The sequence below is a fragment of the Barbus barbus genome (genome assembly GCF_936440315.1).
Source record: "Barbus barbus genome assembly, chromosome: 41".
NCBI classification, from domain to species: Eukaryota; Metazoa; Chordata; class Actinopteri; order Cypriniformes; family Cyprinidae; genus Barbus; species Barbus barbus.
Window position 1 is genome coordinate 6,285,894 of NC_136719.1, and position 24,875 is coordinate 6,310,768.

At 35.2% G+C, this 24,875-nt stretch overlaps 1 protein-coding gene across 4 annotated transcripts in view; it reads right to left on the reverse strand.

The window, feature by feature from the left end:
• Positions 1-24,028, reverse strand: part of LOC306860352 (protein phosphatase 1 regulatory subunit 12B-like) — a 28,511-nt gene extending 4,483 nt beyond the window's left edge. The window contains exons 1-7 of one of the 4 annotated variants that reach the window (XM_079402009.1): positions 23,457-24,025; positions 7,201-7,217; positions 6,963-7,095; positions 6,606-6,710; positions 6,185-6,235; positions 5,830-5,880; positions 3,237-3,307 (exon numbers count right to left, since the gene is read on the reverse strand). In XM_079402009.1, the coding sequence (XP_079258135.1) occupies positions 3,275-3,307; positions 5,830-5,880; positions 6,185-6,235; positions 6,606-6,710; positions 6,963-7,095; positions 7,201-7,217; positions 23,457-23,561 (495 nt within the window). In that variant the 5' untranslated portion in view covers positions 23,562-24,025 and the 3' untranslated portion in view covers positions 3,237-3,274. Of the gene's footprint in view, positions 1-3,236; positions 3,308-5,829; positions 5,881-6,184; positions 6,236-6,605; positions 6,711-6,962; positions 7,099-7,200; positions 7,218-23,456 lie in introns of all 4 variants that reach the window. The other 3 variants (XM_079402008.1, XM_079402007.1, XM_079402006.1) reach the window with 3 other exon arrangements.
• Positions 24,029-24,875: the final 847 nt, after the last annotated feature.

Consider the following 24,875-nt stretch of genomic DNA (forward strand, 5'->3'; position numbering starts at 1 on the left):
ATCAGTTAAAGAAATTACGGTATTTAACTGTAAATTTAAGTTAAAACCTAAAACGTTGCTACCACAGCTGCCAGTTTTTTACCGTAAATTTTACGAAAAAAAATTTACAGTGTAGGACGTCGGCGTAGCGTAAGCAAAACACCAAGAATTAGAAGTACAAAACGAGGATTTGTTAAGAAAAATGTCGGAGGATTTTGAAATATGCCAAGAGGGGACTGGTTTTCCTTTGCTGTAAACAAAAGTTGGTTCTAATGAGACTAGCATGTTCTCACTCTCTCATGAATATGTGTATGACAGTTAGCGGACGCTAGAGATTGCGGTTTATAAAGTTTTAAATATTGATATTTTTCTTACACAAACACATCGCTTCACTTCAGAAGCCAGGTCATTTTTTAATATAACTCTGATTGGATTCGTCTGAAAGAAGAAAGTCATATACACCTATGGCATGAGGGTGAGTGAATCATGGGGTCATTTTTATTTTTTGGTGAACTATCCCTTTAACAATCTTCAAAATATCTTCGTTGTGTTCTGAAGAAGAAAGAAATGCATATAGGTTTGGACCAACATGAGGACAGAGTTCACTGTTTGGGTGAACTATACCTTAAACTAACAACAATACAGCTACTTATTTGTTAGTTACTTATCAATGAAAGAATCTCCAATTTATATAATGCAATGATTCCTTTAATTATCCATATCTTTCATTCAGCTTGAATTAAACTCTGTTAAAGTTGAATATGCCAAGTCAGAATTTCTCCACCACCTGTAAGGGGTGCATTCAATCTGACAAAGTGGTTTAATAAAAGGGTCCAGTGGTCTAAGGACATCCAAGGATATATTGTACCAATCTTTTTTTAATGGACACTTGAATTTTGCATACAATAATGTAGCCATGTAATAATACTACTTTTGAATGAGTCAGTTTAAGTAAGTCTTTCTCTGCCCTCAATCAATTTCCAATTAATAAAATCAAGTCTGGTCCTATATCTTTCTTGAGGACATTCTAATATGAAACAAATATTATGTTAAATGCATTAGAATATAAATCATGTTGCACTCTTAAATGTCACATTACAAATAAAATGAATTTCATGTTGACTTTAGAACGGAAACAGAAACATAAGCATGCAATGACAATCAGGTGAGAAGAACAGGAATCTGTGTTGGATGAACTCACTAACACACAGCACGTGCAGCTGTAGTCATTCACAAAAAGGATGAGGAGGACAGGCTTGCAAACATCTTCATGACCACTTACTTAAAATAAAATCAAGCTTTTTATTGGAGGACTTTTAAAAAGTAGTAATCACCACTATTTTCTTTCATAAAAGCCACACTGTGCAGTGAGGAGATTAATGAGCAGTGTGAGGCATCTGTGGTCAACCTCAGAAACTTCCTGAACCAGCATGTGGAGAAACCCTGAGGTTTGACACCGTTTCCAAACATGGTTTCACGGCTTACGGATTTGGGACCAGGCCATTGAGTTTCTCCATTGCATGAAAAACCAACAGAGAACTGTGAGGCATCCGGCATCTGTTCAGAGCTCTTTCATGATTCATTGTTTTGTCTCCAAAGAGCATCTGTAGTCTCATTTAAATGGCTAACTATATGAAATGACACACTGCTTTGATAAACAGAGGTTGGCATGTCATAACGGCCAGCACAGATTACCAGTACAAGTACTGTTGTGCTTCATGTCATGACTCAATTTGTCACAACATGGCTTCTAGATGGTGCTGAGACTCTCGTATCTTTCTACTGAGCCATTCCTTACTCAGGAGCCTATGCTGCATAACCTGCTATCTAACCTAAAGCAACATCCTTCAAAAATAGCCATGTGAAACCCTCTACCTAAGCAGCAAGACATGACTCGCTAACAACTGATTCCAATCCGCTTGTTGAGTTATATGTCACACGTCACTATTTCCAGATCCAAGCATTCCTTCAGATCTCAAACGCAAACAGCAAATGGTGCTAATATACATTCGTGGTGTGCTATAATATACTGGTCTTCACACTGAAATCATAGTTGGCCAGAAAGTAATTCATCTTTTTATGAATTGCTAAAACCTCGCACAGAAACTGATACTGTGAGTTCTTAATAATGTGCTATAAATAATTTGTGCACAAAACAGTTTTTGAGATAGTATTCTCAATTGCAATGGAATCGAGGCTTGGACCTGAAAACAGTATTTAATTTGTCATGACTTATGCGGATAGAGTTTGCCATTAGTATGTTGCTTCTAATGTCCCTCTAAACAAACTACACGTTTATTAATAAGGCATTAGAGTGCTGTAGTGATGGCATATTTTTCGGTGAATATTATTAAACATATTTTTAGGTTTGCATCACCGTGATTTACTCAATAAAACCCAAGAAGATTTTCCAATTGGCTTTTGGATTAATGCAGAAAATTAGCTCTGTGACCAACAAAAGTTTGTGACTCTTGCATGTTTTATTCACCATGATAATATTCACAAATGAACACAACTTTTATTAATAATAATAATGAATTTTGAAATACAATCACCACAATTCAAAAGCTAAACATAGGCTATGTAATCTCATTTAGCCACTTGTTAGCAACCACATTTTTGAGCTATTACTGATATATTTTATGTCTCAGAATAAATTGTGAAAATATCTAGAGCTTGTGTGAATCACAGACCTTATTTCAGGCATGTAATCAAAAACCCATTGACTTTTGGGAAGATGGAACCAAAAGTGTTAAAATTCAAACGTATTTCCAGGTTTCAGCCTACAAAAACATGTCATCCTTCCAGCACTCCATTGTGGTTTTGTCTATTAACTACTCAAATGACACAGATTAATTTTTGGCGTTAATAGTGTACCATAGAGCCGCATAATTCAGAGCCTGAGGAGAAAAGCTCAGAGCAAGACATCCCGGGTTATCATCTAGAAATTGTGTCATGGCATTAACAGCAATTACAATCAACATTACGCTTGACTCAGCCAATGCATTCTGGGATTGTCATTTTATTATTTGGTCACAATGAGTAGCGGTTTTTCATACAGTGCTCACTGTTGTCTTCATAGGACAGTAAGCCTGCTGTTGAGGAATTACAGTAACAGTTATTTCGAGAACATTACAGAAAAAAAGTATGGAACCAAATCTGTGACTAAGAGTGATCTACAGGACCCACACCGTGGAGTAATGGGTGTGTTTTGGTGTGTGTGAGCAGGCAACCACGCGTGGGGCAAAACCACTCACCATCTGCCCCCTTTCACCCAGTCCAGCTGAGGGTGAACTCAGGGCTGGTAGCGAAACCTCACTGAGGGCGTCTGCTGGGGCAACAGTGACATCACTGATCAAACAAACACAAGTACTTATCATTTTCTTATGTTTATGAGCTCGATGAAGTGAGAGACTGTTGGACCAACAAATTAGTGATTGAAAAGCTGCATAAATATATGCTATTAAAAATAAAGGTTATTTAATGGTATTAATGGTTCCATCATTATTCTAACATTTATGGAACCATTCCAATGAAAAAAAGGTTCTTTAGAGTGGACAGAGTTTCTTTATAGGCTCTTCACACAAACGGTTCTTAGTGATAGGGATAGTTCACCCAAAAATGAAAATTTGCAGTCATTTACTCACCCTCAGGCTGTCCAAGATGTATTGTTAGTGTCTTTTTTTTCTTGAGTAGAGCAGTAAAGAAGTTTTTAGCTGAAACCATGGTCCTTAGTGATTCATAAAATGCAAGTTAATGGCTACCGTCACTTTGAGAGTGATGCATAAGCATATCAGGCAACACAAAATTAATACCCTTGGTTTTTGACGATATATTAAAGTGGACATACAGTTTCGCCCAATCTCATGTTAACCTTGAGTACCTATAGAGTAGTACTGCATCCTTCATATCTCCAAAGAGTCTTTAGTTTTATCATTTTTATAAAAGAAAGATATAGCTTTACGATTCTCTCTGAAAACAGCCAAGCTTCTGGAGGCGCGCCGTGGGCGGAGCTAAAGAGTTGCAAACACTTGCGTGCCGACTGCCAACAAAACGCCTGTGGTTCCAAATTATGACCATGATCTTTTATTACTGGGACTGCTCCATCTTTCAGTATCAAACAATGTGTCCAGCATCAAACTGGGCCTTGTTTATAAATCATTCATCACCGAAATGACAGGAACAAACAAACACACTTGCAAAACTCCGTTGCTGCCCCGGAAAAACAAACTGCATCCACTGTTATGTAACAATGGGTTCTTTAGGAAGCTGAACAAGGTTATATTTCCTTAGACAAACTTCTTTGGAAACACTCTTCTCGAGCAAGTCCTGTGCAGCTCTGGTGATGACGCTGATGGGCGTGCTCTTCCTCTCGCTCTGGTTGACCTGTGTGCTTTTATGCAGACTGGTTCTTTCAGACAGTTTCAATGAACTGGTTCAGAACCGATTCAGCAGTTAGTTTACATAATCAAGCAGTTATTTTATTAAAGCACCCAAAAAATGATGTGAAACACGGATATTTTACATCTCTGAAACATATAAAATGAATAAACTAGTTTAATCAACTCCTTTTTAGAGAGGTCCAAGTCGGAACTGTTTTATTGGGGGGGGTTGCTTTTTGAGTTTTGATTGAGTAACATATAGATCTTTGCTGCTCGAGCCACAAACTGTTTTACACGGTTCAGTCAGATTTGGTGTACTGGTTCAACTAGTTCACTAAGAAGAACCAGTTTAAAAGAATGATTTGTTTGTGAACCAAACGCCTCTCGCGACTATATGTCTGAGGCTCTGGATTACAGGTAATAATGTTGTAAACAATGTTCAATTTCTTGCACAGACTGATTGCTTCGCTTCATAAGATCTAAATATATCATCAGGAGCCACATGTATTAATTTTGAGTTGTCTGATATGCTTTTTTTTCTACTAAATGCTAACTTGCATTTTATGAATCACCAAGGACCACGGTTTCAGCTAAAATTCTTCATTATTTTTCTACTGACAAAAAAATCAGATACATCTTGGATGGCCTGAGAGTAGGTAAATTAACAGCAATTTTTCTTTCATATGTTGGTGACCAATCCCTTAAAGAACTGGCCACTGAAAAATTCTTTGAGAAACAAAAATCTTTCTTCTATGACATCATTGTGAAAACCCCTAATTGGAAGCTTTTTTTTAAAAAGTGTATTTTATTCCCTCCATGGTATACTGAAGCTAAAGCTGTTTGCATATTTGCAATATAAATGACAATGTCATCTGCATATCTTTGCTCTAATCTAATCAACTTTGAACTAATTTGAACCAAAACACCCCAGAGTCCATGTTACCTCAATTGCAACATGGATCAATTATCCAACTGAGCCTGGTGGACTACAGCAGCTGCAGATATCTCATTTCCCTTACATTGATTTGGGCTTTCATATATTTGGCACCATGCTCTTCTTGGCCCCTCAAAATGCCAGCTATGTGCAATTACTGCTGGAATGCTGAACAAAAGCCGTGCCGTGTCTCTGTGCTGGATTCAGTCTGGCCCTGGCATAGCTGGAACTAGGTCACCATGTACTGCTGCAGCTGTGAGACGCTAGAACCGATAGTAGTGGCCATGACTTTGGTGTGGGCCAGGAAGCAAGCATTGTGGTGTCTAAGATTGACTAACATGGGTCCAAACAGGCATGGTAGTTACACTAGCTGTTAAAATCTTGTGATCTAACCTTTTTAACAGTCAGTTCAAACAAACTATCCAAATAAATTTTGAAGTTAGCATCTTTGAACATGCTTTCATCAGTCACCCCAACTCATAATAACTCATAATAACACAGAAAAACCACGTTTAATAGATGCCTTCCTTTTACCTTTAATTCTTCTTCCATGTCTGAAACCCTCTTCTCCAAAGCTTGTTTTTCCTACACAAGCACAGGGGGGAAAATACTATTACGATTTTTTGTAAATAAATTATTACATTTTATATTTATATTTTTTATTTAATATTTATATTTATTTTTTAATACTTATCCAAATGTAACAATTAAATTAAATTAAATTAAAATGTTAAACTTACTGAAATCAAGATAATAAAAAAACTAAAACAGCTTGGAAACAAATTACTATGACAGCATGGAGGAGGAATATCAGTTCAAGATCTTAGCCAACATTGAAGAGAAACACAAGAAATTTCTCAGAAAGTGTCAATAATGATAACATATATACCCTTTTCTCTGATTCAAATACAGAGGACCTCTCTGATATTCTGTCCTGCTTCTGAAAAACATTCACGGACAAATTAATGAGCAAAAGAGAATAAATGCACATAGAAACAAAACCATAAAGGGATAAAATAACACTGTAAATTCATATTCAAAGCAAAATATGTACAAAAGCTGAATGTTTTAATAAGCAATTATTGCCGGACCAGTATCTAGATATATTACTGGCTTTTCACAGACTTTAATTCCTTACAGATGCTGTGAGCTACACTAAAAGCCAGACCTTTGGGAGCCTGGTTGTTTTCAGAGAGCTGGTTTGTGCTATTATTTTTAACACAGGTCTCTCCTCTTGGCAGATGATGGTCATACGGTTGATTCAGGCCACAGAAAATCTCTCTCCTCATCTGCTGGGATTGTTTTCTCACCTGTGTGACTCTGTCAAGCTGTGAGCGGATTTTGGTGAGCTCCTGTTTGCTGTCCTGCAGTCGAGACTTCAGCTTCTCATTCTCAGTCAGTGCGTCCTCATACAGCTGATAAAGTGAAACAAACAGGGGTCGAGTTCATCTGACTAATTTAGCATCTCCACTGGGAGCTGCTTTCCTGTCGCTGGTCAACAGAAGACCGTTAATGGTCTGCACTGGATAAACACATTAGCATTTAGATATATTAACTACTTTACTGAAATACGCATTGTACCCTTGTCTCTGAGGACTGTATTTGAGGGAGGATATCTAATGTAATGAACACACAGTAAGTATTTTATTAATCAAAGTTATCCTGACCTTCTTATATTCCTTGCTGGCCGAGTCGTCCTCTGTTTTGCTCAGAGAGGCGAGTCTGTTCTCTCTGCGTGTGTATGTGCTGGTCCGGGCTGACAGTCTGTCTGACGGAGACTCCACACCACTAGAGTCTGACCTGCTTATAACATCAATCATCAAGTGTTGATCATACCAGTTTTTATGAATTTATCTTTCAGTAAACTGAAGCATATTAGCAGCTTAGCAGAATAGAGCAGCTTACCTTGATACCCGGTCTTGCTAGAAAAAAAAGAACCAAAAATAAGTTAGATAAAATGTGCTTAAGTTGCCATTTAACATATAAAGGTAACCACAAAATGGATTTATAACATTTTGAGACCAAACTCTTCATATACATGTGAATACATTAAAAAAAAAAAAAAAAAAAAAAAAAAAAAAAAAATATATATATATATATATATATATATATATATATATATATATATACACTGTATGTGTGTGCATTTATATATACATAATAAATATACACAGTACACACAGATATATTATGTAAATAAAAACTTTTATTTTTGGATGCGATTAATTGCAATTAATCGCGATTAATTGTTTGACAGCACTATGTATAATATAAACATTTTTAAGATTTTAAGTACACTACAAGTGCACATTCAATACAATTAAGTACACTTCTTTTTCATGGGAAGGTTTGCATCCACCTGATCACTAATCTGGATACAAAAGCTATTGTATGTGGACATATCTAAACAAGCTGTTTTCTGATTGGGTGATGTTTCGATCTTCTTGATCAGATCATAGTGATCCCATCTTAATGTAAACCTGTTTAAATGACCTTTTTGTGCAAACAGTAGAGTTTATAAGTGTGACTGAACTTGATATAAGTGAGCTGGAACAGCAGGTCAGACTAGACCTTTCAATCTGTCAGTGGAAGTCTGCCATACAAATGCCTGGAGCAAGAGTATGATATGTTGTTACAAACTTGTGCATATGTGTGAAGTGTTTTTCGTAAACCCACTTCCTCTCACATTTGAAATCACACCAACCCCATTTAGCAATGACATCAAAACAGCTCATTTCAAGAAGATTTGTGCTTTTTGAGCTTTTGTAATAAATTGTTGCTCATTTTTGTCCACTAGCAATTACATTCCTACATTTTCCTTGTACAAGCACATAAATCAACATTTAATTTCCATTTTAGGTACATGTTGTGCATAGTCACATATTGTAAACATCACTGTCCACCATCACTGTCTGGATGACCTTTTATCCTGAGCATGTGCATAGATGGTAAATGGCTCGTGTAAAGGTCTGACAGTCCAAGCAGAAACATCCATAACGAAGATGGCAAGCTACAAGCCACTCGTAATTTCAAGTAGTTAAACTACAGTCAAGCGACTCGGCGGGTGCAGATTCCACACGGTTCTGGTAATATGTTCTCATTGCTTCAGATTTAAGGCCGTTCAGTCCAGAGAGAAAAAGAGAGAAGGAAAGGCAGAGAAAGAATCCCCTCTGTTCCTCTGTTAAAGACAGCACATCCTGTTTGGACACTCGGCAGCACACTTGATTATGCATCAGAGAGGAATAACAGTCCACTGTCTGAGGGAGACGCTGAACAACGCCAAAAAAGGTCATGCAGAATCAGTCACTACAGCCGGACAAAGTTTGGCAGAGAAAAAGAAGAGATTTTCGTGTGCTCATAAAACTAATTACAGCAAATGAGATCTGTTAAATGAGCTGTTTCTATAACTACAGGAGCTTTAATCACTTCTTACCCTCTCATTAGTTTAATTGGCCCACTAACAATGCCCAACTATATGTGTGCATCATTGGAGTTTTTTTCCTGAGAGTCACGCTCATTCCCTTGTGAGTGTGCTTAATTGTGTTAAATGTGACCTGTAATCTTAAAAGTATCTTTTAAAAATCTGTACTTTAAGATAATATTACTGAAATGAAAGGCCTCTCAAGTGTCCTTAAGGATAGTTCACTTTTATAATTAAGGATAGTGCACAATTTATCTGATGTCAAATTAAAAGTTTTATAATTTATTGTCATGCTTTAAAGTGCACATATTTTGAAGTGTTGACTAAAGCACATGTAAAGTACTTAATTATAATTTAAACTTTGTGTAAGTTATTTGTTATTTTATATTAGGCTTAGCATGGTGTATTTTTATTCATTTTGTTAGTAAATGTTTTATGGGTAACACTTTAGAATAAGGTTCCATTTATTAACATCAGTTAATGTATTAACTAACATGAACAAACAATGAACAATGCATTTATTACACTATTTATTCAACTTTGTTAATGTTAGTTAATGAAAATACAGTTGTTCATTGTTTACTCATGTTAGTTCGCACTACATTAACTAATGTTAACAAACACAACTTATGAATTTAATAATGCATCAGTAAATGTTGAAATTAACATTAAGATTAATAAATGCTGTAGAAGTATTGTTCATTCTTAGTTCATGTTTACTAATGTTGTTAACTAATGGAACCTTATTCTAAAGTGTTACCGTTTTATGTTCTACGTTGTATTTTGTTTAAAAAAAAAATTGATGCCGAATTGCTGCTAATTTAAAAGTGAATAGTATAAGCTATTTAAGCAAAGAAAAGTGAGGGAAAGAGGGAAAACTACTGTTTGATATGGACCCGCCAAAATGTGCACGGTGCTTTTTCAAACTAGGCTATTTAAAAGTGAAGGAAAGTGAGGAAAAGAGGGAAAAGTCAAGCAACCCCCCACCACGGTGATAGCGGTATTACCGGTTTTGTCACACTTCGATTAACCGGTGGGAAAATGTCCTCACTGTCACAATCCTAATATAAACTATAGTATATTTTCACTGAATTGCAATTAACATACTATTTAGTGTCTGAAAACATTACATTCAGGTCGCACTTAATTATATTCTTTCAAAGTATATTATTTAAGTACTGTTTTAAAAGTATGCTAAAGTGTACTTCTTTTTCACAAGGTTTGCATAACATCTAAAAGTATGTCTACCAACATTCCATGAGGGAAATGATGGTGATGGAAATGACATTTTAAATGGAAATAAATTTTTAATTTGGAATAAAATGTCTCCTATATCAAGCTAACTTTATAAATGCCATTTTATGTATCACACAACTAAATAATATTTCGTTCTTTTTGCACGATTTGACAAAATTGGCTTGAATAAAAATGTTCATATCATCTGTCTCATATGTCCTTCAAGCTCTGAAACTATTGTCTCTTTGGTTAAAAAGTACACTACTTTTGAAACTGTTGCTCGTAAAGGAAATAATGGCACAAATGAGTGCCAGTCCTAATTTGTGTATATACATTTATTTCCACACAATGCATTTAGAAATGGTTTATTTTACTCTTGATGATCAAACTTTAAAAATTCTATATTATATACTTTATGATGGACATTTTATCAATATTTTAAGACTAATTCTGGCACAAGTGTAAAACAACCAAATCTGAACAGACAGGACATGAAAAGTAGATCAAATAAATGATTAAGGCATAGAACATAGAGTATTGATATATAGAAAAAACTGCTAAAATATGTGATCTTTTTGGTTGATTTTAGAATATGTTTTAAATCAACCTAAAAGAGTCGTAGCTGTAGAACACATAGAATGACATATACAAGCATATATGTGACAGTGAGATACCTTACTGATCGTAACTTCATCTGCTAATTTCTGGCGTGATTCTGTGGTGTTTTTACATGGAAATAAACAGAGGGATGAGAGTATGGTCCCTGGCCTCTAGAGATGGGCTCATCTGAATGTTTACACAGTATTTCAGAGACGTCTCTCCTTATGTGGTAATACAGAGCGTCCCCAGGAACATGCTCTCTGACCACAACACGGCAGCACTGGAGGAGAAACAGAGCTTGACCTGCAGCACTGACTTACAATAACTGCTGTAATATCCGTGGCTGCTCTGTGTTTTACTGGCAATCATTATGATTTCTCAATGTGAGGCAAGATGTCTTATTCAAGTGTTTACATGTAGCCACAACAAAAAGGTTTCTGAAACATTCACAATGTGTGCTGGTGGTCTTGTTTAGTTCTGTGTGGTCACATCATGTGGGGTAGATGAAGTCTGTATTTAGTGGATATGTGTTCTGGTGGTCTTGTTCTCATGTTGGGTCATTCTGGGATCTGAGGTTATCGTGATTTTCTTGGTTTGGCATCTTTTGTTGGTCCAGGAAGAACATTCCTATCAAGCAACCATAAACCACCTTAACTTGCAATCAGTGAAAGTAATAGTTCACTCAAAAGTGCAAATTTGCTAAAAAAAAATTAAAAATCACCTTCAGGCCATCCAAGATGTAGATGATTTTGTTTCCTCATCAGATTTGGAGAAATGTAGCATTACATCACTTGCTCACCAATGGATGCTCTGCAGTGAATGGGTGCCGTCAGGATGAGAGTCCAAACAGCTGATAAAAACTATATATAAAAACATCACTATAATCCACAAGTAATCCACACCACTCCAGTCCATCAGTTAACATCTTGTGAAGTGAAAAGTTGTGTTCATAAGAAACAAACCCATCATGACGGCATTTTAAACTTCAAACTTTTGCTTCCAGCTAAAATGTTCTATATATAATATTGCTTTCGCCAGAGAAAAAGTCATCTCATCTGAATAAGGAGAGAAACATATACAGATCAAGCACTGTTTAGGTGAAAACAGTCCAAAACAGTTCAAAACAAATATGTCATGGATTTTGATGTGAGAGGACAACAGGGGATGGACTTTTTCACTGGAGAAAGCAGATTATGGATTCATATTTTGGAACGTCTTGATGGATTTGTTTCTTACAAACAACTTTTCGCTTCACAAGCCATTAATTGATGGACTGGAGTGGTGTGGATTACTCGGGGATTATTGTGATGTTTTTATCAGCTGTTTGGACTCTCATTCTGACGGCACCCATTCACTGCAGAGCATCCATTGCTGAGCAAGTGATGCAATGCTACATTTCTCCAAATCTGTTCCCATGAAGAAACAAACTCTTTTAGATCTTGGATGGCTGGAGGTTGAATAAATTTCCAGCTAATTTTCATTTTTTTGAATGAACTATTCCCTTAACGCTATACTTATCCTCCAAATCCTATTGGTTAATAGGAGTGTTGATCCAAGAACAAATTCTACTTTGGGTAAATCATGGCACAGACTTGTGCTGTTGCTGTTCAGGAGGCATCGTTACCCACAGGCACCTGCTGACCCTGAGCTCACTGTCTACAGAGAGAAAGAGAGGAGGGGAACTCGAGCGCACACTTTCACCACAGTAAACCATGTAAGGCAGTGCTCATGCTGCTGCGCACATTCCATCCAGCTATAAAAATAACACTGAATCAGATTAATGGGGATAGAAGCAAGCAGAAGAGAAGAGACACTAACCCACTGTTTCATTGTGATCAACCCCCCACAATTACATAATAAAGTGACAAAAAATGACAGCATAATAACACGTTGTGTCTGTTTATCATTTGATACTGACACTAATGAAAAGAACTTACTGTTGCACTTCCAGTTACCTTTTCAGGTAAACATGGACTAAATTGTTAACTGTAGACGTTTATGATTACTGAAATGCTGCTACAGTATTATATATACTGTATATATATATGTATATACAGTATATATTTTGAAAATATTTACATGTATTTATTTATATTGTATATAAATATATTTAATACATAAACCTAACATATTTTTGTGGAATATATACATGCATGTGTGTTTATTTATATACATAATAAATATACACAGCACACACGCATATATTATGTAAACAAAAAGTTTTGGTAACACTTTATTTTAGGGTCTCTTAACTAGTTGCTTATTAGCATGCATATTACAAGAATATTAGCCATTTATTAGTAGTAATTAAGCACATATTAATGCCTTATTCTGCATGACCTTATTCTACATCCCTAATCCTACCCAATACCTAAACTTAACAATTACCTTACTAACTATTAATAAGCAGAAAATTAGGAATTTATTGAGGGAAAAGTCGTAGTTAATAGTGAATAAGTGTTCCCTATTCTAAAGTGTATATATATATATATATATATATATAGTCAGATGCAAAAGTTATCATATATATAATATTATTTTTACTATGATACTTTTAATATTATTGGCAGTGTGTATCAGGGCGGGAAATATTAATATTATTATGTGATGTTTAATTAGGCTGCACATTTTCTGTGGAATATTCTTTGAATGTTTTTAGACTTATTTTTGATCATGTGATATTGAATTGAGTTGATTGTTCCAGGTTATTATTTAAGGATTGTCTCTTTGTGGTCTGAAGAGTTGTGGGGTTCAAAACACACACACATATATATATATATATATATATATATATATATATATATATATGTGTGCATGCTTTGATTTATTCTTAGCATATTTTAAGGCCCTTTTTTATTGGCTTACTTTAGGGGGTTCAAGCCTTAATTGGGATCAAAACCCCCTGGAATTCACACCCTGACTAGCAGAGCTGGCAGAGCTCGTCCTTTTCACTATTAAAGATCTGTGAGCAATTATGTCCATTCTCTTACAGTGGACGAATGAGGATTTGGGTAAAGCTGGATCAGTGCAGAAGGACAACTGTACCTTCACTGCACATCAAAGGCATGTGAACTGTATCGGTTCACAGCATAAACACCGCAGGGCTGCTAAATTCTCCATGCGTTTAGCACATATGAGCTCTATAACTCATATACACTGTGAAGTAACAGACTGAGACTGCTTCACGCAGCTGTGGGCTTCACCCTGATCCCATAACTCCACAAACTGTAACATTTACAGGATCTGGCTCATGCTGAAGTATTTATACACAACCTCTTTAATCCTCTCTTTCCCCTCATCGCTTCACATCACAACCCACCCCCCCATTCGAGAGCCAGCTAGTCCGGCTGCCAGCATGCAAAATGGAAAATGTGAGCATCACCGTATTGAAAAAGGAGTATTACAACACACAAGTCCAAAAAAAGACTTTTTTCTGCCTTGCAGATCTTTCTCTTCACCGCTAGCACCGCTCTCTGTGCGATAAGCCAGATATATTAAGAGAAAACAAATCAAGTCATTTGTTTTCATTTGTTTGATTACTTTATAAGGGCTGGTTTCTTCTGATCTGCTCTGTTCGAGGAACAGTTGATCAAAAAAAGAAAAGAAAATTCGAAATCATTTACTCATGTAGTTTCAAACCCACACGAGTTTCTTTCTTTCAGACTGAAATGTGTGCTGGTTGCTCTTTTCCATGTAATTACAATGAATAAAAACTTTCAAACTTCAAAAAAGGATACAAACGATTCATGATTAATTCCGAATGGTTTCATGAACTGAATCAACCAATTCAGATGGGACTTGTTTATGAATTTTCATGAACTCTCATTTTGTTTATGGACTCTCATAAATGGACAGAAAAGAACAAGGGCAGCTTTCTACTTTGTAATGAGAAGCGCTTTTAAAAATCAAATAAAAAACGATTTTATTGCATTTTACATTTCAATATTTCGATTATATTAAAATGTTTTATTTGTTTAGTAATTGTTATATTTTTATATTAATAATTAATATTTAATAATAAAAATTATTATTAATATTATTTAGCCATATTGATGCATAATCAGAAAACAGTTTTACAGTGTACAATTATACACTGTAATAACAATTTTCACCTCAAATTACTAGTAAATTTCACAATTACAAAGGAGCAGCAAGTAACAGACTGAATTCAATGTGAAATTTTAAAGTAGACAGAAAGAAATTTAATTGTAAAATGATTTTAAAAATGTATTTACAGATTTGAATATATATATATATATATATATATACAGTGGGTACGGAAAGTATTCAGACCCCCTTAAATTTTTAACTCTTTGTTATATTGCAGCCATTTGCTAAAATCATTTAAGTTAATTTTTTTCCCTTAGGACCATGTGATATTTCAGTTTTTCTTTTTTAATAAATCTGCAAAATTGTCAACAATTCTGTGTTTTTCTGTCAATATGGGGTGCTGTGTGTACATTAATGAGGAAAAAAAATGAACTTAAATGATTTTAGCAAATGGCTGCAATATAACAAAGAGTGAAAAATTTAAGGGGGTCTGAATACTTTCCGTACCCACTGTATATTAGTGCTGTCAAAATTAGCGGATCAACGCAGGAGATAAATGTTTTCAGTTTAATGCGTTAATTAAAATTATTTAACGCTGTTAATGCAGGGGCGGAGCCTAGGGTTGGCCACCCCACTCATAATCGCTACTTCTGTCTCTTTTTTCTTGACAAGAAGTGAATTTATTCAGTTGCTGAACGTCTTTACGATCACATCAAAGGGTAGACGTTTCAGACACGCTCCACTTCACTTCAGCGGCAGGCACGAGTCAAACGAGCGTGGAAATGGTACTGTGCTTGGAGCGCGTGCTCTTCAATTGCAGTTTAGAATTTAGTGTTTGATAACTTTATTCAATTTCTGTATATTTCTGCTGAGGGGCACAGGTAGGTAAATATGACATTTATTATAATGGGTTTATGTGAATTGTTTTAAGTTCACTTAAATTAGAAGTAATTTTTAAAGTCCAATAAATGTTAAAATTGAAACCTCTTAATAATGTAATGTTGAATATAGTCAATGGTTAAATATTGGGGGGAATTTTTTTTAATAGGGAAATCAGTATTAATTGGTATCAGTGATACTGGCCTTCAGACATAAAAAAAAGATGCCATTAAACAAATATTACAAATTTTAAAAAGTATATTTAAAACTTTAAAGTTAGGTGGGATTCATCGCGATTCGTCGCAATTAATTTCAGAAACAAAATGTGCGATTAATTAGTTTTTTTTTATCAATTGACAGCACTAATATATATATATATATATATATTACAGTGTACAGTATAGTTCCATAAACCACTTTTATGTTACTTTTGTTGTTTTTGGTCATATTAGGAGTTTCTTTAGCAGCTCCAGTTCTCATTCACTTTAATTATAATGACAAAGTGGACAGGACTTAAAAAAAAAAAAAATTATAAAAAAAATTTGTTGCATGTAGGAAGTCATGCAGTTTTGGATTGCCATGAGTGTTAGCAAGGGATGACATACTTTACATTATTTTTATGTTAACGACCCCTTAAAAATAGCTGTTTTCATACGCCCAGTCAGATGTGTTTGTCTGTTTATTACCCTGTGTTCTGTTGTTTGGGATAAAAAGTCCTTCATAAACATGGATTAGAAGACCACATAAAACAAAACACATGTGTTTATGCTTTCGCTCCCAAGGAGACCTCACGCGCTCTGCCTCCACTCGTCATGGAAACTTCAAGCCCACAAGTGCAGCTTTGTTGATGGGAAAAAAAGCAAGTTATGATTAGAGGAAACATAAAACGTCATGAGCGTTTTCTTCAGCTAATCTTGTCCTATTATGTGGCGAGCCTGCCATTACCATCACTAAACATTAAACCTCTGTAACAGTCTGCAGACCAGTGCTGGGGAGTAACTATGTAAAAGTAGATGGTAAACTTTGCAGTAATGTGACAGTCGTTCAGCTGCTTTAAATATAGTGTTGCTTTTCCAGTAACAAGCTTTTTTTTCCCCCAACAATAGCATGACCAAATGCTACATCGCTGTTTTCACTTCACACTGTGTGCTCACTCTGGACTGAATGAGTACTTTTACAGGTAGTAGCTTTGCTTATTCTAACTTGTGATAATGGGTTTGTGTGTTAGAAATGTATTTTAATTCATTAAAAAACTAAAAGATAGCGCTGCATAATTCAGCACAAAAAAAAAAATCACAATATGCCTTAGTGATATGATCAAACCATGAAGACTGCGATTTAATTAAATAAATATATGCACTGCATGTTTCAGAGTAAAGCATAGGACTGTGTTCAGTTACACGTGAGCAGCTCATTGACTGGTGCTTTCAGCATCTCTAAGCGGTAGTAGTATTTGTTTATATTTTGTTTTATTCAGTATTTTTTAAATATTTATTATTATTATTATTATTTTATAGTCATATGAATATATAATCACAACATTTTGGTTAAATTGTGCAGCCTAATAAACAAGCACAGCAAACCTGTATTTTTTTATAACACCACAATCCCAATTTTTTTCAGAAAAATCACTTTTCTCCCATGCATCACTATTAAAGGGAGTTACGTGTTTGATTATAGTTTGTAATTGTTATTAATAAATGATAAACAAGGTCAAATCTGATCATTTACAAGCTATATTAAATTTTACAAATGATCGCTTTTAAATATACTGTTAAATGGCAACATTTATCTTTACTTGGTATAACACTTGGTGTAAAAATACAATAAATAGTGTAACTCATCCCATTTCAGTTCATTCTTGTTGCTTGGTCCTAAACAGTCTTCTATGTAGCATTGGAAAATCTGATTCATTTTAGTGAATTGTTTCAGTTGTTTGTGTAAATAAATTGATTTAAATAATTATTAAAGCTGCAGTCCGTAAGTTTTGCCTCTTTGTCGCCATCTCTGTTTGAAAACCTGGAGTTGCAGTTACTTGCGGAAATATCTTTATTACATGGGTTGTACTCTGGCACGGCTCCAGCACGGACTAATCTAATGTTTTGAGGAGTATGTTTAGCTGTCAGCCACTGCACCGGTGTGGATACTATACTTAGTAATCACAGATTCTAGTTTACGTCTTGGAATATATTAACCAAATAAGAATTTTCACCATTTAATGTCATCTGAAAAAGTAAGTAACAAGTCTGCTATGTTTGTCCTGACCAACTGTGGAAAAAAAACATTATAATAAATCGCGCAACCAATGGTGATGAAATCTAACGATCGATTAGCTCATATCACATCAAACCGTGCAAATTATTTTTAATGTTATACTTTCTTCTCAAATTATTATTGTTAACAACATCAGCATTGCGTGACAATGAGCATAGTGTGTATTAGCATGTAGATTTCAATTTACGTACAGTCTAATCTAATTGTCATACCATTCAAATTTTATGTTAATAAATTATTTTAACCCAAAAAGCAAACTTTGCTGCCTTCGAACTGATTCTACTTAAAATGCAAATCTTGTGTAATCCCAGGCTGTCTAAAATCAGAAGCACATTTAAAACTGGAATATAATTTAATTTAATTTACATGTGTTTCATAAACACATAATCCTTTCTGGATCACAATCCGCCATCAAAATTATTTTTTGTCATTTATTTATTCTAGCTGCTGTGAGAAAAGGCTATAAACGATGCGCCACCTGCAGGATCCTCACATGCGGTAGCCTAGTAGCCGGGACACCTTCTTTATGTTTACAGACGTGACGTAATGACACAGCAGCATGCTCGAATTTCCCGTGAAAACCTACCCGTACCACTCAAATAGAAAACATTATTATCAGCTTACTGTGGTGAATCGGGCTAAAGGAAGGCGATAGTTTTGAACACTGGCTGGCTCATTTTTAACCAAAAAAAATTACGAACTGCAAGTTTAACTACTGTAAGTACAGCTCCTGCAAAGCATTTTTGTTCTTTTGTATAGAGGTATATTTAGTTAAATTTTGCTGTTGTTCACTACATACACGTTTTGCTATTTTGACTCAGTACTGTAAATTAGGACTTATTCTATTTATTTTTAGCTGTATTTAATGTAAATTTATCCACTCAAAGTTTGATGTTAACAACCACATTGTTCGTTAATTCAAAAAAAGTCATTGTTTCTGTGTCAGACAAAGAACACAGCTTGATTAAATTATGAATTACATCACTAAATAGTAGTAGAAAATACTGCCCTTTAAATAGCTTCAATGTGGCAATACCTTTACTACAGTAAAGGTAGTGAAGATACAGCTTGCAGTGAAGCAAACTATTGTTTCAAAAGAGTTGCTTGGCTAGTTTTATTCACACTGAATAATTTTTTCAGGCTGGAGGAATGGAGAAAAATGCAACAACTTTCATTTTTTCAACATTCAACTTGAGCTCTGTGAATTGCCTTGTCAAGCACAAGACACTGCTAAAGATGCAAGAAGCTAAAGCAATGGGCAAAAACATCCTTCTAGCATATGTTTATATAGAAAGACAATGGAAAAGCAGCTCAGTGTTATGCAAATGTGTTCTGTATAAACAGCCCCAAACTACTTGAAGTTATGAGTAACTTCTAGCTTGACAAACTACAGAGATGTGGGACTATATGATGTCATACATGAAGCAGCAGTTTTATGTCAAAATTGGACTTTCACATTAAACTGAAGGTTTGCAAACGCATTGGACTAATGGCAATCTGTTTCTTCTTCATTCAGTGCTTGCATTACCTTCCTAAAGACAGAACAGCTGCAGCACCTGCTGATTTTATAGGCATTTTTCCACTGAAGTAAACACAGTCTCCACACATCAACATGGCCTTTATTGGTCTCGTTCACTCACAGACTTTGAGTTTGTTTATGGGGTTTTAAAGTGGCAATTCAGCAGCCAAAAGAAAAACTGAAACAGCGAGTGTTTCAACAAATGCTGTCTGATTATGAAACAGCATATCCTGGATTGGTCCGGTGAGATTTAAAAACTGAGTCTTATGAAATGCATTATGGTAGCACTTCTCAAAACCAGCCTTTGCAAGCCACGTGGAACTGTTTATGCACTTGTAGTTACAACTCAATGACTGTGTAAAAGGGATCTCACAGTGTTCCCCGTCACACACAGACATGGTTTCTCATGTCATAATTTGACAGAGAAACTGACAGGTTTTTCCTGCTGAAAAAATGGTGAGAAATTTTCTGTTTCATTTTATTCACATTAATGGTTATGCATTATCCAGGATTGTTGGCTTATATGTGAGATCAGCTTAATACCTTATAATACAGGACAAACCCTGTTCGCAAAAAACTGGATCAAAACCTGCCCCACAATGCCATAACTTTGTGCATTGAAAAGACATTCAGAAATGGCTGATGCATGTTGACATGAAATATCAACCTGTGACAGCAACGTCTTTCAGTGCACTGTAAAACAAATTACGTAAAATTTACAGTAACGGCAGCTGTGGTTGCCGGAATTTTACTGTAAAAAATATGGTAGCTAAATTTTAGGTTTTACGGTTTTAACTTAAATTTACAGTTAAATACCGTAATTTCATTAACTGCTATAATGTTAATATACCAACCTGAAAACTGGTTTGTACCTTTGTAATACACTGATAACCACCAAAAGCAGGTGGTGATGAGAAAGTCACATGATGAACCAAAGCCAATCACAAGCAGCTTTTAAATAATAACATATATAGAAGATGCACCGTGTCATTCACACAAACACTAAACACCATCATGGTAACACACATGAAACTGAAACAATGCAAGAAACATTCATTTAACAACATTAGGTGTAACATACAACCCTAATGTTCAAAACTGATAAGAAAAAAACTAAGAAGAAACATAGTTATTTCAACAATAAAATATATAAAATTTGAAATGTAACGCAGGGAATTCTGGGAATGTCAATTTACGGTTATTCACTGTAAATTATACGTTCTTTTTCACTTCCAAAAATACTACCGTAAAATGTAATGTGCAATACAGTTTTTCACCGTATATAGTAGGGGAATTTACCGTTAAAAATTTAACAAGTTTTTACTGTATATTAGCATTTTTACATTCTTTTACTGTGTGTGAATAGTATAGGCCTACTACGTGCTTCATCTAAAACTGCTTTTCTAATCATTTTAGAATTATTCTGCAAAACACAGAAACTACTGTACACCAACTGAGAAAAGTTTATGAATGAATTGTGAGTGATGTGATTATCACTCACACAATTATCACACAATTTGTCTCAGAATATGAGCCAAGTAGGCTCAAGAATACAAAATATGTTACTAAATTAACTGGTTTTATTCAAGTCTAAAATACTATTTATCATCAATGAATCAGCTTATATAAATTATTTAGACCAATTTAGACCAACAAAACTAATTTTTATGAGTTAAATCAGGTAGAAATATATTTAAGGTAATAATTGCAGGTTACCACTTTTTTTAAAGTAGGCTTTTCCTATACGCAATTATTTGACCAAAAATATATCATATGAGAGCACATATCTATTCATATTTAAGTGAAAGTGACATACGGCCAAGTATGGTGACCCATACTCGGAATTCGTGCTCTGCATTTATCCCATCCAAAGTGCACACACACAGCAGTGAACACACACACACACCGTGAACACACACCCCAGGGAGCAGTTGGGGGTTCGGTGCCTTGCTCAAGGACACCTCAGTCGTGGTATTGAGGGTGGAGAGAGCGCTGGACATTCACTCCCCCCACCTACAATCCCTGCCGGCCTGAGACTCGAACCTGCAACCTTTGGATTACAAGTCTGACTCTCTAACCATTAGGCCATGACTTCCCCAATTTAATAGTGTTTGCTAAGACAAGCCTAAGTATCTACACTTTGATTAAGGATCTGAACAGATATTACACTTCATTGTTTATGCTGAATGATTCCTCAAATCATTGGTTTGTTTAGAAGAGATGTGCTGTTACTTTTACCACAGTCTACCAGTCTTATCATTTCTGTCTGGTGGATGATGAAAAGAAACAACCAAAACCCCTAGAAATGTTCATGCAACCGCAAAGCAATCACTGGCAGCATCCACAACACTTTAGTATCATGAATGAACTAACATCACTCATATTTTCTTAAGAAAACCTGACTAGAACTTCCTAAAAATCTTCACATCATTTGTCAACTATATACCATCAACTGAACACTGCACCATATACTCAGCATTTGAAGAGCATTTTCTTAAGTCTTTTGTCTCTTCTGGCAATGCAGTTTATGCTCTGCAGTAATTATTAGCAAATCACTGGGGGACACGGCCAGAGTCATTTAAAAACTGAGTGAACCGTGATGGCTGGGACTGACTCCCACTTCATCCTGAATCAGTGTTTACATGAGAGACACTGAAGCTCTGTTCACTCACTGATGTCAGCCTTCAAATCACAGCACAACAACACCATCTCATGACCTCAGAGATGCTCTGCTGTCATACAAGCACCACAACTGCCTTTACAACATGATTATTGATTTGTTTGCTGTAAGTTAAGGACTACTTCATGCAACTTTGTTCATACTGTGTACTGATTTACCAATAAAATTAGGTTTGTTTGTCTAAACCCTCTAAAACCTACTGTATCATGTCTGATACATATGGTTTCTAAATAACCAACATGAACAAAACGTAGCTGAAAAACCTGTTGCACACAATATAACACGTGCTTTCTGTCGAATGATTGATGCTTCGTATTTTTTTAGCAAGTACAGTTGTAAAAACGTCAGGTGTCATTTTGCTGTGAAAAGTAAACTGAAGAATAACTTTTATATGGTTAGTAATATTTCAAGATGAACACTTACTGGGCTATAAAAAACAGCTTAAATTTATTTGATTATCCATACATCATTTATTAGAAAAATTATGTTATAAAATCAAATATGATCCATAAGGCTTTTAAGGAATGTTTACTATTCATCATCATAGTGTTGCATTGGATTATATGTTTTGACCAGCAACTAAAGTTTTGATCATAAAACTAAGCATTTAAATATCATCTTATTAAAACGTATTATATTGAGTGACAGCTGATATGTATATGCATTTTATGCAAGTAATATGTTATACTGTTATAAAAATCTCATTGCTTTACATTTAAGCTCATTTAAGATCAGAAATTCATTTTACTTTTTGGGCATATAAATATCAGGAACTGCACCATATTGCATAATGAAATGTTTTTCCTCCTCGCGTATGAGCTTCATATTCTCACTATATCATATGAGTCATACAGTTAGCTTGATGTATCAAATATGATACATCAAAACATAAAAAACACATTTTTAGATTTTTTAACTTTTTTATATTTTGCATAAAGCTTCAATAAGCTGTCCTATTTAAAAAGTATATATTATTTTTTTATTATTATTATTTCCTCTCAGGCTTTACAGGGTTTATGACAGCAGCACTCAAGCTGCATGAAATCCATAATTTTGTATAAAACCTGATGATCACGTTCTCACCGGTCTTCAAAAACAGTCACACGATCATTGTCACAAATTTACTTAAATTTGATTATTGACCTAGAAATACTGCAAAATCTGAAATTTAAGATGCATTTCTTTGCTTAAAAGTGCTCAGAATCCTAGAACACTGTTTATTTCCAGGTTTGAATGAAAAACTAATCCCAGATTTTCAACATGGACTTTTGGACTCTATCACCAAAATAAACAAATAAGCACTTGAAAACCAAAAAGTTAGCTTGCTTCTGACTGCTGTTGAAGACCAAAAACCTTCAAATATAGCCTAAAACATTCTAATATGTGAAGATTTGTATCCTCCAGTGACAAATGACAAAGTTACATCACATCAAACACAATACTGCCTATTGAAACGTCAGTGTTATTGTGACAAACACAAAGCAAACACAGCTGGCTCTTACTCTGAAGGTTTTGGTGCTGGGGGACGGGGAGGAGGGCGGCGAGTCCGACAGAGACTTTCTGGAGCGAGAGGAAAGGTCCTTGCTGCGTGAATAGAGCGATGACATCTCTCTCCTGTAAGATAGGAAGACCCCTGATAGACACGAGTACCCTCTCACACAGCTATGGAGACGGCCATGACTGCTGGACGTGAATAGATACGCTCAACAGGTGCAAACGCGCGCGCGTGCGTCCAGAGGAGTCGCTCCCTCTGCAGTGTGTGCGCTGAGACTGACAGCCGATCTGTGTTCCTGTTCCTCCTCGGTCATTACAGAAAAATGAAAACAATTAGAAGCACCTCTCCGCTTCGCTATCTCCACTCCCTCTATCTATCTCTATTTCCGTCCCACTCCCTCACTCACAAACACTTAAACAACAGTCTCGTCCAGCAGACGCTCTCTCTTTGACACTCACTCATTCATACGGACGCACAATGAGAGCTAAATAAGGAGAGGACTTTGCTTAGTTAACTTTACAGACGGCTGAAAGCCTCCCTCACTGTTCTGTCTACTTACAATCACTCCACACAAACACTGAAAGAACAAAACTGTTTTCATTTGGACCCACTCAGCTCTCTCTCTCTCTTACACACACACACACACACACACGTTTCTCTCTTCATAAATCTCAGTCCCTTCGCTTATTTGTTCTCTCATACTCCTTCTGCACTTTCTCTGGCTCACTACCAGGTAGTTTAGGTCACTATTATATCTATTATATTTGAGTACGTTAAACAGAAATGGACTGTAAAAATGTTACAGTAAAAACGTATTCATTGGTTGAAGGGATTAATTTTGTAATCATATGCTCACCTTCGTATTGTTCTAAAATCTGTTTTCTGTAAATTACAAGGAGAGATTTTGAAAAAAGTGCTGGTCACTCTTTTCCATGCGGTTACGATTAATATGGGAGAGTTCAAGCTTTAAAGGGATGCTAAAACTTTTTTGTTACACTGTATTTTGACTTCAGAGAATTTGAAATATAGTGCATGTGTAATATGAAGTACTTTTATAGGGATTATTTTTAGCTTGAATTCTCAGCCCACCTTCATTGTACAGTAGCCTAACATTGTTAAAATATTTTTTATAGGCTGTAAAATAAGTGTGGAAGAATAAAGTATGAATTACCTTATAATGTACAGTCAAAATCTATATTTTAGCAAACAATACATGTACTGTTACAGTAAAAGACTGATTAAATTGTTTCAAACTTTTTTAATCTACGTATTTTTTTAAATGAAAGCTCTCAGAAGTGCCTGTGTGTTGCATCACTTTTGATTATATTTTATTTAAATAGTTATGTTTTATTATTAGGATTTTCTATCTTACGTTTTATTTCATTTGGTTAATGTTATTGGTGTTTATCAGTATATCTAAAAGTGA